The sequence below is a fragment of the Cnephaeus nilssonii genome, assembly GCF_951640355.1.
Source record: "Cnephaeus nilssonii genome assembly, chromosome: 11".
NCBI lineage: Eukaryota > Metazoa > Chordata > Mammalia > Chiroptera > Vespertilionidae > Cnephaeus > Cnephaeus nilssonii.
The window spans coordinates 15,416,837-15,431,983 of NC_137082.1; the positions used below are offsets into that span (position 1 = coordinate 15,416,837).

The 15,147-nt window shown below is 38.3% G+C and overlaps 1 protein-coding gene across 2 annotated transcripts in view; it reads right to left on the reverse strand.

Moving 5' to 3' along the window:
* Positions 1–15,147, reverse strand: part of KIZ (kizuna centrosomal protein) — a 126,161-nt gene that overhangs the window by 25,427 nt on the left and 85,587 nt on the right. For both annotated transcript variants that reach the window (XM_079784392.1, XM_079784391.1), the window contains exons 9-10: positions 14,058–14,223; positions 13,105–13,170 (exon numbers count right to left, since the gene is read on the reverse strand). In XM_079784392.1, the coding sequence (XP_079640518.1) occupies positions 13,105–13,170; positions 14,058–14,223 (232 nt within the window). The remainder of the gene's footprint in view (positions 1–13,104; positions 13,171–14,057; positions 14,224–15,147) is intronic.

Genomic DNA, 15,147 nt, shown 5'->3' on the forward strand with positions numbered 1-15,147 from the left:
TCTGTGCCCTTCTCAAGTTAAACTTCCCCAGGATCCTCATTGTTCTAAAAATGGTATAACTTCTGATCCACCCATCCATTCTGCCCAACCTCCTGGTGGCCTGCTCTGGGTTTCAGCTCTGCTTCTTTCTTTACTATATCCCGTCTGAGATGGCTGCAAAGCAAATAAGGTCACACAGAAGGATCCACACTGATGAAGACTGCTTCTGGATCACTGACAGTTACTATTGTGACCTGCTGGTCATCAATTCAAGGAGCAGCTTTAACAAGTAGCTCTTAATCAGAGCATCATCTGGGTTTAGTTACATTAAAGTAGCCCAAAGTGTCTTTGTTAAGCAATCTTATCCACAAGGGAGACTCCCACAAAAAGAACCACAGGAAAATGTTGATGATAATTTTAGTGTACTGATAAAACTGGTGTCCTCATTAGACATAAGGTTTTAAATGTTCCACATGTATGTGTGCATATTTCCCAAAATGTGTTCCATAGAACATTAATTCTGTTGGCTTCTGTTAGACAAAGTATTCCATTTTCAAATAGTTATTTGATTCTAGGTTCCACACTTTTAAATGGTTCATTTACTGAAAGTCTTCTAAAAGTCTTCAATATGCTCCTGTGCATGGTGCATGCTGCAGAGGGCGAAAGACCAGACGGTTTAGCCACAAGATATGTATTCCTTGCAATGTCTTCTGGGAGGAGCAATACACAGAACACATTTGGGGAAATTCTGCATCAGATCATCAACCTTGTAAGGCAGCACATCAAGGGAGGACTACCACCTGATGATCAGGAACCCTACAATGCCCTCACCTGTGTGCACATATGGCAGAAACAGTTGGGCCTTGACCAGAGAGATCCCCAGGAGCCATTTCATCAGCTTTTTGTGATTCTTCTCTAAGGGCTTCTTCATGGGAGTAATTAGATGTTCCAAAGGTAGCATGGAACACTCTTCAAATATTTTTTTTTTGGATAGGTAAACATACTTGTGGATTCAAATCATCAATTGAGTTCTACAGTGGGAATTTCTTGTAGAAACTAATTTAGTGGTACTATCAGGAAGTGTGGTCTACGAGGAATTATGGTAGCATTGCAGCTCAAGAAGGCAAGCAGCTGTCAGAATAACAAACAAGCTGGCAGTATCCAGGTGCCCTTCCAGGACTCATTTCAGGCTTACTTTTTTCGTGGCACTGCATCCCCAATTGCCCCTGCTTCCTTTCCATCTTGAGTTTGATTTGTAAGGTTCCTTTTGACTAAATGTCACTGGTTTGAAATGCTGGTGATTATGGGGCTAGTGCATAAGACCAATAGTACTACTAATATTCGCATGAATATTGTTAGAAACCACAACTAACATGTATGAGTGTCTAGCATATGCCTGACATTTTCACACACATGATGTTATTTCAATTTTAAGGCAATCTTGCCAGGTACTATGTATGTCTGCTTTTCCAATACAGAGGCTCAGAGTGGTGCAGAAATGATCAGGGAATAAAGAGCAGACACTGATGGCTGATGCCGAAGACCAGGCTCAAGTGCCACATTTCCTCGACTCCCAAAGGACAGCCTCTGGTATATTACTTTTTTGAAATATTCTAGAAGGAATTCAGCCCATACAAATAGGAAAGCCTCAACAGAAGTATTATAAATGGGAAGGCAGAATCTATCTTAAATCAAACTATATATTTGCCTTACTTTACTAAAGGCCAAATTTCTAAATAACATGACAAAAGATACAAAATTTAATAAAGAAATTATGGTAAAGAACTTAGATATCAAAATAGCTTCAATGAGAGACACAAAAATACTAGCAGTATTATGCAGAACCAAGGTGTATGAGGCCCTCAAACATTAACTTCATGAGAGATACAGTGTGTGGGGGACAAGAAATGAAGTGTGGTGGCAAGGACAGAATGGCAATGCTAGAACAAAGTAAATGGCTTTAAAATTTTTGTGTTTTTTTTTCATGTCTCCCAAGTTACTTTAAGTCTAGTATTCTGGCATACAATGTGCATAAAACATTAAAAACAAACAACAACAACAAAACCTCTGCCAATTGCCTTCCACCCACAAATAAAAAAATAGAGGGTCTGTTCCAGTCTTTGGCGTGAGTGGCATTGTGGAACAGAGGATTACCTTCTGTGACCCCACACAACCTGCTCCCAGAAGGTTATTGCACCTGTACAACAGCTCGATGTGGTCGGAATTGAGCCCAAATAACCCACAAAAAGGGTATCCAGCTCAGGTTTTCAAGGAGACCATTCCATTGAGTCTCACAGACATTTACTACAAAAGGCCACCCCATTAAGGCTGGGAGTCATAGCAGTTCTATCTAACACATAGAAACAAACTCAAAGAGACAATTAAAAAGAAACAACCCCAAAATGAAAGAAAAGAAGGAACCTCCAGAAAAAAACAGCTAAATGAGATGGAGGTAAGCAATTTATTAGACAGAGTTCAGAGTCATGGTTATAAGTATGCTCAATGAACTTAGTGAGAACTACAAGGAAATAAATGGGAACTACAGGAAAGTGAGTGGGAAATACATAAGCATGAAAAAAGATATAGAAACCATGAATAAGAATCAGTTGGAAATGAAGAATATCTGACATCAAGAATACACTGGAAGGAATTAAAGGCAGGCTTGATGAAGCAGAGGATCAAATCAATGATTTGGAAGACATGGTAGAAAAAACACTCAGAGCAGAAGAGAGAAAAATATAATTAAAAGGATGGGGACAGTATAAGGGAACTTTGGGACAATATGAAATGGAACAACATCCTCATAATAGGGGTACGGCAGGGAGATAGAGAAACTGTTTGAAGAAATAATGACAGAAAACTTCCCTAACCTGGTGAATGAAAAAGTTACACTAGTTCAGGAAGCACAGAGTTGCAATCAAGATGAACACAAGAGACACACACCAAGACACATCATAATTAAAATGGCAAATGTTAAAGACAAAGAGAAAATTTTCAAGGCAGCAAGAGAGACAGTCAGTTACCTCAGGAGTTCCCATAAGGCTGTCAGCTGATTTCTCAACAGAAACACTACAGGCCAGAAGGGAATGGCATGAAGTATTCAATGTAAACAAAAACTTTAAAGCCATTTACTTTGTTCAAGTAATAAAAAGCAACAATCTGAAACCAAGACTACTCTTTCCAGCAAGGTTATAATTAAAAATTAATGGTGAAATAAAGAGCTTCTCATACCTAAAACATGCTAAAGGATTTTATTACCACCAAACCAGCATTGCAAGAAATGCTAAAGGACAGTACTAAGAAATAAAAAAAAAGAAAGAATTAGAGAGAGGTACATAGGCATAAAGAATAAAAATGGCAATAAATAAAAAAAAAACACCAATTACCTTAGCCCTGGCCAGTTTTGCTCAGTGGTTAGAGCGTCAGACCATGGACCGAATGGTCGTGGCTTCAATTCCCAGTCAAGAACTCGTACCTCAGTTGGAAGTTCAATACCTGGCCCAGTTGGAGTGTGAGCAGTAGGCAACCAATCTATGTATCCCTCTCATGCCAATGCTTCTTTCTCTCTCTCCCTGCCCTCTTCTGCACTTCCATTCTCTCTAAAAAAGAAAATCAACTGATAAATAACCTCACTCCTTGGGTGAGGATTAAAAAAAGGAATACCCTTAAATGTAAGTGGATTAAAAGCTCCAATCAAAAGACACAGGGTAGACCAAGAAGAACAAAGGTTAATCCCGAAGATAATGTTAGAGAAACGAAGATGGCAGCATAGGTAAACACCTAAACTGCTGCCTCGCACAACAATTTCAAAACTACAACTAAAAGACAGAACGGACATCACCCAGAACCACAGGAAAGCTGGCTGAGTGGAAATTCTACAACTAGAAGGAAAGAGGAAAGTGCACGGAGAATCAGAGGAGCTGCAAAGGACTGAGGTACAGAGACAAGTGCGCAGAAAGGAAGGGCGGATGAGTGCCTAGCTGGCTTTCTCTGGCAGGAGAGGGAAAGAAGCCCCCGACTGCACTTAACCCCAGTTCGACTGCACTAAACCCCAGTCTGGGCGAAACCCCGTGGACCCAGGCTCATACAGGGGGAGTCTGGACTGTCAGGTAGAGAGAAAGGCACATGGAGACTCGGAGACTCGGGAAAGCCGCGGAGGGCAGGGGTCTCGAGGCTTACACACGCGGGCGAGTGCGCGCAGAGAATACTGACTGCTGAGGTTGCTGCTAGCTCTCCCTAAGCAGAAGGGAGTCAGGAGCTCCTGACTGCACTGAACCTAAGTTCCGGGCGAGCCTGGGGGAATCTGGACTGTCAGGCGGAAACTCAGTGGAGCTGTGGAAGGCAGAGGTCTGGAGGCGCGCGCGCAAGGGCAGGGCTGACTGGAAGCCAAGACTGTCTGCTCAGCCCTGTTACTCCGTCCCATCCAAGCTGAGCACAGAGGCTTTTGCAATTTTGCAAGTCTGGTCCTATAAGGCTGTCTCCAGCACAGGTCTCCTGTCATAGACACGGCTGATACACATAGCCAATTGGCCTGGAGGTCAATTCCTCCCAGTGATACCAACAACAATCAAGACTTAACTACAATAAGGCTGTACACACAGACCACAAAGGGGTGCACCAAGAGTGTCCACCTCAGGTGACTGAGGAGGCTGACCCACTGGGCCATATAGGAAACCTAGCACACAAAGCTACCTTACCAACTCAGGGAAGCAACGAAAATGTGGAGACAAAGTAACAGATCACAAACAAAATGGAGGAAAACAAACATCTGGATATAGAATTCAAAACCATGGTTATAAGGTTTTTCAAGAATTTCCTAGAAAAGGCCGATAAGTTTAGTGAGACCCTTTGAGGATATGAAAAAGGACCAACTAGAAATTAAACATACACTGACTGAAATAAAAAAATATTATACAGAGACCGAACAGCAGACTAAAGGAACGCAAGAATCAAGTCAAAGATTTGAAATACAAACAAGCAAAAAACACTCAACTGGAAAAGCAAAAAGAAAAAGAATCCAAAAAGTTGAAGATAGTGTAAGAAGCCTCTGGGACAACTTTAAGCGTACCAACATCAGAATTATGGGGGTGCCAGAAGAAGAGAGAGAGCAAGATACTGAAAACCTATTGAAGAAATAATGACTGAAAACTTCCCCCACCTGGTGAAAGAAATAGACTTACAAGTCCAGGAAGCGCACAGGACCCCAAACAAAAGGAATCCAAAGAGGACCACACCAAGACACATCATAATTAAAATGCCAAGAGCAAAAGACAAAGAGAGAATCTTACAAGCAGCAAGAGAAAAACAGTTAGTTACCTACAAGGGAGCACCCATATGACTGTCAGCTGATTTCTCAACAGAAACTATGCAGGCCAGACGGGAGTGGCAAGAAATATTCACAGTGATGAATAGCAAGAACCTACAACCAAGATTACTCTACCCAGCAAAGTTATCATTCAGAATGGGAGGTCAGATAAAGAGCTTCACAGACAAGAAAAAGCTAAAGGAGTTCATCACTACCAAACCAGTATTATATGAAATGCTGAAAGGTATTCTTTAAGAAGAGGAAGAAGAAAAAAGTAAAGATAAAAATTATGAACAACAAATACATATCTATCAACAAGTGAACCCAAAAATCAAGTGAATTAAAAATCTGAGGAACAGAATAAACTGGTGAATATAATAGAATCAGGGGCATAGAAAGGGAGTGGACTGATAATTCTCAGGGGGAAATGGGTATGGGGGGTGCAGGAAGAGACTGGACAAAAATTGTACACCTATGGATGAGGACAGTGGGGGGGAGGTAAGGGCAGAGGGTGGGGTGGGAACAGGGTGGAGGGGAGATATGGGGGGAAAAAGTAGAAACAATGGTAATAATCTGAACAATAAAGATTTATTAAATTAAAAAAAAGACATAGGTAGATGAATGGATAATAAGACATGACCCATATATATGCTAAAGGAGTTTATTACCACCAAAACATGACTCATATATATGCTGTCTACAAGAGAGCCACCTCAAACAAAAGACTAAGACAGGATGAAAGTGAGGGGATGGAAAAATATATTCCACACAAATGGACACAAAAAAGGGGGTGTAACAATAGTTACATCTGACAAAATAGAGTTCAAAACAAAGACCATAAAAGTGACAAGGAAGGTCACTACATAATACAAAAGGAATCTATCCAAAAAGAAGGTTTAACTCTGGTAAACACATTTGTACCTGATATAGGAGCATCTAAATATATTTTTAAAACTTCTGGAGGACGTTAAAGGAGAATTAGAAAATAATACAGTCATAATAGGGGACTTTAATATAGTCATAATAGGGGACTATAACATCAATGAATGGATCTTCCAGACCCCATAAAAAAATCAACAAAGAAACAGTGACTTTAAGTGACACATTTGATCAAATAGATTTAATTTACATTTACAGAACATTTCATCCCAAAGCGGCAGGATATATATTCTTTTCAAATGCACAAGGGACATTTTCAAAGACAGACCACATTTTAGGACAAAATAAGCTTTACAAGTACAAGAAGACTGAAATCATATCAAGGATTTCTTGGATCACAATGGCATGAAACTAGAAATCAACTAAAATAAAAACCTCAAAAACATTCAAACACCTGGAGGCTAAATGGCATGTTATTAAACAATGAAATCAAGGAAGAAATAAAAAACTTCCTGAAAACACATGAAAACAAAAACACAACAACCAGAAATCTATGGGATATAGTTATGAGAGGGAAGTTCATAGCATTACAGGCCTCCCTCAAGAAATAAGAAAAAGCTCAAACAAATGATCCAATGCTACAACTTAAAGAATTAGAAGAGAACAACAAGAAAAGCCCAGAGAAAGTGGAGTGAAGGAAACAATAAAGATCTGAGTGGAAATAGATGACATAGAGACTAAAACAACAATAAAAAGATCAATGAAACCAAAAGCTGTTTTTTTTTTTTTTTTAAAGATAGCCCTTGCTGGTTTGGCTCAGTGGATAGACTATCAGCCTGTGGACTGAAGGGTTTCAGGTTTGATTCCAGTCAAGGGCATGTATCTGGGTTGCACGCTCGATCATTGGGGGCATGCAGGAGGTAGCCTATCAATGATTCTCTCTCATCATTGATGTTTCTATCTCTCTCTCCCTCTCCCTTCCTCTCTGAAATCAATAAAAATATGTATTTTGAAAAAAAAAGATAAATAAGATTGATGAACCATTAGCTAGAATCATCAAGAAACAAAGAGAGAGAACCAAATAAGTAAAATTAGAAATGCAAGAGAAGTAACAACTGACACCACAGAAATATAAAAAAATTGCAAGAAAATATTATTAGCAATTATATGCCAACAAGTTGGATAACCTGGACAACATGGACAAATTCCTGGAAAAATATAATCAGAAAACCTGAATAGACCAATAACAACTAATGAAATTGAAGCAATAATATAAAATACTCCCAGAAAACAAAAGCCCGGGATTGGATGAATTCACAGACCTGTTTTACCAAATATTGAAAGAAGAATTAACACCTATTCTCCTCAAACTATTACAATAAATAAATAAATAAATAAATGAATAAATGAATGAAGTGGAAAGAAAGAGAATTCCAGGCCAGTACCCCTGATGAACATGAGATGCTAAAATCCTCGACAAAACATTAGCAAATCGGATCCAGCAATACATTAAAAATATCATACACCACGACAAAGTGTGATTTATTTCAAGGATGCAAGGCTGGTAAAATATTTACACACCAATAAATATGATATATTATATTAACAAAATGAAAGATAAAAATCACATGATCATATCAATAGATGCAGAAAAAGCATTCAACAAAATCCAGAACCCATTTTGGATAAAAACTCTCAGCAAAGTGGGAATAGAGGGAACATACCTCAACATAATAAAGGCCATATATGACAAACCAACAGACAACATAAAACTCAATGGGCAAAACTAAGTGTTTCCCTCAAGAACAGGAACAAGACAGCTGTTTGCTTTCATCACTTTCATTCAAAATAGTACTGCTAATCCTAGCTACAGTGATTAGACAAGAAGAAAAAATAAAAGGCATCCAAATTGGAAAGGAACAAGTAAAACTGTCATTATTCACACATGACATAATATTGCACATAGAAAACCCTGTAAATGCTACTAAAAAACTACTAGATTTAATGAATGAATTTGGCAAAGTAGCAGGATACAAAATTAACATCCAGAAATCCATGGCATTTTTATATACCAATAATAAACTCTCAGAAAGAGAAACTTTAAAAAATCCCATTTACCAACAACAACAAAAAATAAGATAACTGGGAATAAACTTAACTAAGGAGGTAAGTAAAAGGCCTGTACTTGGAAAACTATAGTACATTAAACAAGGAAACAGGAAGATACAAACAAGTAGAAGTATATACCGTGTTCATAGAGTGGAAGAATTAACCTAATTAAATGTCCTCAGTACTCAAAGCAATCTACAGATTTAACACAATCATTATTAAAAAACCAATGGAATACTTCACAGATCTAGAACAAATATTCCAAAAATTTATATGGAACCAAAAAAGACCTTGAATAGCCTCAGCAAACCTGAGAAAGAACGAAGTTGGAGGGATCACAATACCAGATATCAAACTATATTACAAAGCCATTGTAATCAAAACAGCCTGGTATTGACATAAGAACAGGCATCTAGACCAATGGAACACAACAGAGACCCCAGAAATTGACCCACGCCATTATAATCAATTATTTGGCTTTGACAAAGGAGGTAAGAATGTACAATGAGCCCAGCTGGTGTGGCTCAGTGATTGAGTGTCGACCTATGAACCAGGAGGTTACCAGTTCAATTCCTGGTCAGGGCACATGCCCAGACTGCAGGCTCAATGATTCTTTCTCGATGAAGTCTCAAATGGTGCTGGGAAAATTAAACAGGTAAATGCAAAAAGAAATGAAACTAGACCACCAACTTATACCATAAACTCAAAATGGATAAGAGCCTTAAATGTAAGTCTCGTAACTATAAAAATTCTAGAAGAAAACATAGGCAGTAAAATTTCAGACATCTCACATAGCAGTATTTTCACAAGTACATCTCCTAGGGCAAGGAGAACAAAGGAAAAAATAAACAAATGGGACTACATCAAACTGAAAATCTTCTGCACAACAAAATGAAAAGGGAACCTATGGTTTGGGAGAGCATATTTTCCAATGATACATCTTGATAAGGGTCAATTTCCAAAATATATAAAGAACTCATAAAACTCAACAAAAGGAAGATGTACAATACAATTAAAAAATGAGCAAAGGACCTGAATAAACACTTCTCCAAAGAGGTCATACAGAGGACCAAGAGAAAAAAATGCTCAACGTGCTAATCATCAGAGAGATGCAAATTAAAACTACAATGAGGTATCACTTCACACCTGCCAGAATGGCTACCATCAACAAATCAACAAATGACAAGTGCTGGTGAGGATTGGAGAAAAGGAAACCCTAATACACTGCTGTTGGGAATGCAGACTGGTGTAGCCACTGCAGAAAATATGGAGTTTCCTTAAAAAATTAAAAATAATAATTGCCTTTTGACCCATTGATCCCACTTCTGGGAATATATCCTAAGAAACCTGAAGCACCAATCAGAAAGGATATATGTACCCCTATGTTCATAGCAGTGGTATTTACAAAAGCTAAGATCTGGAAACAGCCCAAGTGCCCATCAGTACACGAGGGGATAAAAAAGTTGCGGTACATTTACACAATGGAATACTATGTGGCTGTAAAAGAGAAGGATCTCTTACCTTTGCAACAGCATCGATGGACATGGAAATTATTATGCTAAACGAAATAAGCCAGTCAAAGAAAGACAAATGTCACATGTAGAATCTAACGAACAAAAGAAACTGACAAAACAGAGGGAAGCAGGGCAGGGGTGCGGTGTGTGGGAGAGGTTAACTAAAGAATTTATATACATGTATGCACAGCCCATGGACACACATAATAATGCAGTGAAGGCTGGGATGGCGTGGGGGCTGGCTGGAGGTTGGCAAAGGGGAGAAAATGGGGGACATCTGTAATACTGTCAACAGTAAAATAAAATTTAGAAAATAAATAAAATAAGAACTGCCAACTATTGATAGACCAATGGCAGGCTGTTGGAATTGCAATTTTTAAAAAACTCTTAATGGCAATAGTAATACTTCTAGGCTCATCATACCTCTTTCTGCATGATGAGAAGGACGCTTTGAAATCCTGGTACTTAATTTTCTTTTCTCTTATAAAGAAACTAGAGGCCCGGTGCATGAAAATTCATACACTGGACGGGGGGGGGGGGGTCCCCTCAGCCTGGCCTTCCCCCTCTCACAGTCCAGGAGCCCTCAGGGGTGGGAGGCGACCCGGCGATCAGGAGAAGGCGACACCCCATCAGACCTCTGCTGCTGCCACTGCCGGCAGCGCAAGCCTCGGACAGCCCTAGTTACCCGAGCCTTGGGTGGCCCTGGGTGGCTGGGCAGCCGCCATCTGAAGCTTGCCTGCGCCTTGGGCTGGCCCTGGGTGGCTTGGGGGCTGAGGGGACTGGGGGACTCCAGAGGCAGGCGCGTGAAGTGGCCGGGCCTGCCTGGGGGTGGTCTCAGCCTTGCTGTGCGCTTGCCACCCCGGCGGGGCTGAGGGGACTGGGCGCCGCCATCTTGTGGCTGTGGGTGCCGCCATCTTTGAGGGCATGGCAGTCAATTAGCATATTCCCTCCTTATTGGCTGTGGGCGCTGCCATCTTTTCAACGGTGTGAGGGTCAATTAGCATTTCCCCCTTTATTAGATAGGATTCTATGAGGCAGACACAGAGAACTGATTGCTGGTTGCCAAAGGCAGGGGTGGGAGGTGAGCAAAATGAGTGAAGAGGTCAAAAGGTACATATTTTCTGACAATTAAAACCACAATGAGATATCACCTCAGACCTGTGAGAATGGTTATTATCAGTAAATCAACAAACAGCAAGTGTTCGCGAGGATGTGGAGAAAAGAGAACCCTTAAGCACCATTAGTGGGAATGCAGATTGTTGCTGCTGCTATGGAAAACAGTATGGAGGTTCCTCAAAAAATTAAAAGTAGAACTATGATATGACCCAGCAATTCTTCTTCTGAGTATTTATCTGAAGAAATAGAAAAAACTAATTTGAAAAGATATATACAACCCTATGTTCATTGCAGCATTATTTACAACAGCCAAAATATAGAAGTAACCTAAGTGTCCATGGATAGATGAATAGATAAATAAGATGTGGTACATATATACAATGGAATACTACTTAGGCTCACCTGAAACTAATATAGTATTGTATGTCAACTGTAGTTAAAAAATAAATTTTTAAAAGGCCAAAAAAAGGTACAAATTTCTAGTTATAAAATAAATGTCATGGGGAGGTAATGAACAGCATGGTTACTAATGTTAATAATGCTGTATTGCATATTTGAATACTGCTAGGAGAGTAAATCTTAAAAGTTCTCCATAACAAGAAAAACATTTGTAATTCTGTGTGGTGATGGATGTTAGCTAGACTTACTGTGATGATCATTTTGCAATGTGTATCATTACACTGTATACCTGAAAGTAACATAGTGCCATATATATCAATTATACCTCAATAAAATTTTTATGAGATAATAACATTTGCAATAATTTTTGGGAGAGTCATCTACTCACAGCAGGGGATGATTGAAAATAATATTTAAAAGACAAGTAAGAATGGGCAACGAAGCCACTTCCTGGTTTCTCCCAATAAGCTTTTATACTTTTAATTGAAATAAATTGAGAGATTATATTAGATACTTATGCATTCATAGGTAAATGCAAGGGAAAAGCCCCCAAATAACTTATTGGTTATTTGCAATTTGGGATCATTCACAATTCTATTAAAAAAATTAAAGTCCTGGCCAGTGTGGCTCAGTTTGTTGAAGCATCATCCCATGCACCAAAAGGTGGCAGGTTCGATCCCAGGTTAGGGCATTTTGGGGAGGCTTCCAACCGATGTTTTTCTCTCTCTCACTCTCTCTCCCCCTTTCTTTCTCTAAAAATCCATTAAAAAAAATAAATAGGGAACTTTACCAAAGTTTTCTCAAAATGAAGAATAAAAAGGCAATAAATAAATAACTGGGAAATTTTTAAAAGAAAAGAAAACCTCTGCATTTTGGAGTGAAATATTATCTGATGTAGAATACACACAATAATTGCTCTACTATAAACTCCTTTTTCAAAACCAGAGTTCATCACAGAAACATGGGCTTAAAAAATTAATCATCAGGCCATGAATTGTACTGCCATAAAAGAAAGCCATTCTTTCCTGCATATAAACAACGTTACTTCAATATATACAGATGCGTGCCTCAGTACGTTGGTGCAATGGTGTATTTACTTGTATAAATATTTAAAGTCAGACCTTTGAATTTATAATGAAGTAGCACAGCACTTTAAAAAAACAAGGCACTATTAAATTTAGATGCATGACAAATAGAATTCTGTTCAGAATACTAATTGCTGCTGTTGATATTCTAAAACTAAAAAAAGTAATGATATTCAGATTTCATCTTAATAAGCCTAATGCATGTGCAGAAAACTTAATAAGTCTTGATGAAGCCTTATTGCTAAAATTTTGTATTTATCAGACAGGCTTTGTAACTGAGGCACAAGCAAGCTTCCTGTCTGGTACTTTCCCCCTTGTTCTTATTTTAATGACACACGTTCAATTATCACAGGAAAGAAAAGAATAAAATCAGAAGCATCTGTAGTTTACCATATAAAGACTGGGTGTTCCCCATGGACTGACCCTTTCACACAGACGCAGGTGCTGAAAGGCTATGTGATGGGGGATGCTCGCATGTGTAAATGTATAACATGATTATGAAGAATTCAATAGACACGGTTATTTTCCACCTTAGTTTGTGTTAACGTAAGTTTGCACATTATAATTATGTGCTCTTATAATTACTCTCCTGCTCCAGCATGTGGTAGTCAAATATACATGCTCTTAGTGGAGTTCACATATCACCAACATAGAATGTATTGATTATATAACAAGGTTGAATTCTGTGTTTGCAACTCTTAGGCAACTATAACTTTACCTGTGATTGGAACATTTGCTGCCATGCTTTCTTCCTTGCTCTCATCTCTGTAGCCACTTGAAACTTCTAAAAATCAAACACATGATAATAAAAATGTATGTCAGGGTTATATTTATGGACTAGGCCTTTGTTTGATTTTTTAAAAATTACCATTCCTATTATTTTCACTGTCTCCCCACCTCCTTTTTTTTTATCCTCCAGTTTATTTCTTGCCTGAAATAGTACTGTTCCTTCTAAAAGGAAAACTTTTCTAAAACTAAGGTATCTCTATGTTGTTTTCATGAAAAAATTATTTAGCTTGACATCTATCAAATTTGAGGGGGGCTTAAAACAGTGAGTCTTAAATTCTGTGCATGTATATCAACTTCTGAATACATCCTGAGCAACTCATTGCTGTATTGGAAATACCACGATAGTGGCTTACTGACATATCTTAATAGTAATGTCAAAATAATCACAATTTTTGGATACTAAAATTTTAGAGGGCATAAATTCATTGATTCTTATTCATCAGTTTAGACTTTTATAATACTGTGTTATAAAGACAACCTTAAAAAGAATGTTTATAAATTATGAGTAGATTCTATTAAGTGATATCAAAAACTTTACAGTACTTTATGGAATCATTTTAATGGAATCCTCTTCATCTTTGTAGGATGATCAAAATTACCTACTGCTCAGTGATTAGTTAAGATTTCATAACTTATAAAAATGTAATTTATTGGAAATTCAGTAACACTGCAGACCTACAATTATGTTTCCTATCCCTGTGAGACTAAACAAAATCATATATTTATTGAAAGGTGGTATGTAAAACAAATAACCTACTATGCATATTAAAATCAGAGGTATTATCTAGTTCCCTTTATTTTATAGGTACACCTTGAGAAAGAAGGTGTCACGTTGACTATGAATGGATTTTTGCTGTGGACCAACCCTTTAACAATAGTTACCTTGTTCCCAGGTAAGAACTCTGTTGAACCACGGAGCGTTTTTTGCTTCCTTTATTTCACTATTGTCATTCAGAATAGATGGCAAGCTGCAAGATGATTCATTACTGTGAATAGCCGACCTATCCTCACCCTCTTCTGTAGGGGCTCTTTTCAATAATGCTGTTGCCTACAGTGTTTAAAAGAAAGCACAAAGAAATAGCAAACTGCAGCTATATTCCCCTTGTCTCAAAGACCCAATCTTCAAATACAATTTAGGTTAAGCTTTACTTAGGATTTAATTTGCTTTCTGACATTTAACTGAAATTAAAATGTCTTCAAGATAGAATAACATCTGATTATTTTCCAGCAGAATTTAATCTTTGTAATAACTTACATTAGAAATAATACTCTCTTTTGGAGGACTGAATCTTATGCAGAAGTGTTTTTCTACTTGTGAAATATGTGTATGAGATGCGACCACTTGTTAATCTGGGCTGGTTTATCCAAGATTTTCTCTTTCATTGCATGAGCCCTTTGGTGCTTTGAGAAAGAGATCTGGAAAAATGTGATCTCGTGGTATCCCCATTCTTCTACAAATAAATGACCCCTGAACTTTCCCCAAATGGGAAGATTGCGTAAAAACGTGGTGGCTGAGGAGGAGTCACTAAGCAAAAAAAGAACTATTTTAAATGATAATCTTCAATCAAGAATAAAGTTGCTCTGTTGCTAAGTCTGCTGGGGAGCCTGGGAAATTTAACCACCATATTAGTACTGTTTCAAAGGGCACTGGACTGCCTTATCATATCACCTCATGTCCTGGGCAAGGAGGTGGGCACATATTTTATCACAGCCAAATTAAGAGGTAGAGAAAAAGTGGCAATTAACAGGATAGGTTAATATCCCTTAATTTGCAGGTCAGCACTCTTAAAAATATGCTGATAACAAGAGTAAAACAACCAATGATAGCATCATTCTGCTGCCAGAGTATGTTTCCTTCTCACTTCTTACTCAGAAGTGATTTGCCCAGGCGGTTGGGAGAGGAAACTTCGATGAGTTGCTCACTTTTCATTGGTGTCTGACAACAGTAGTAAATACAGTGCAGTGTCCAACA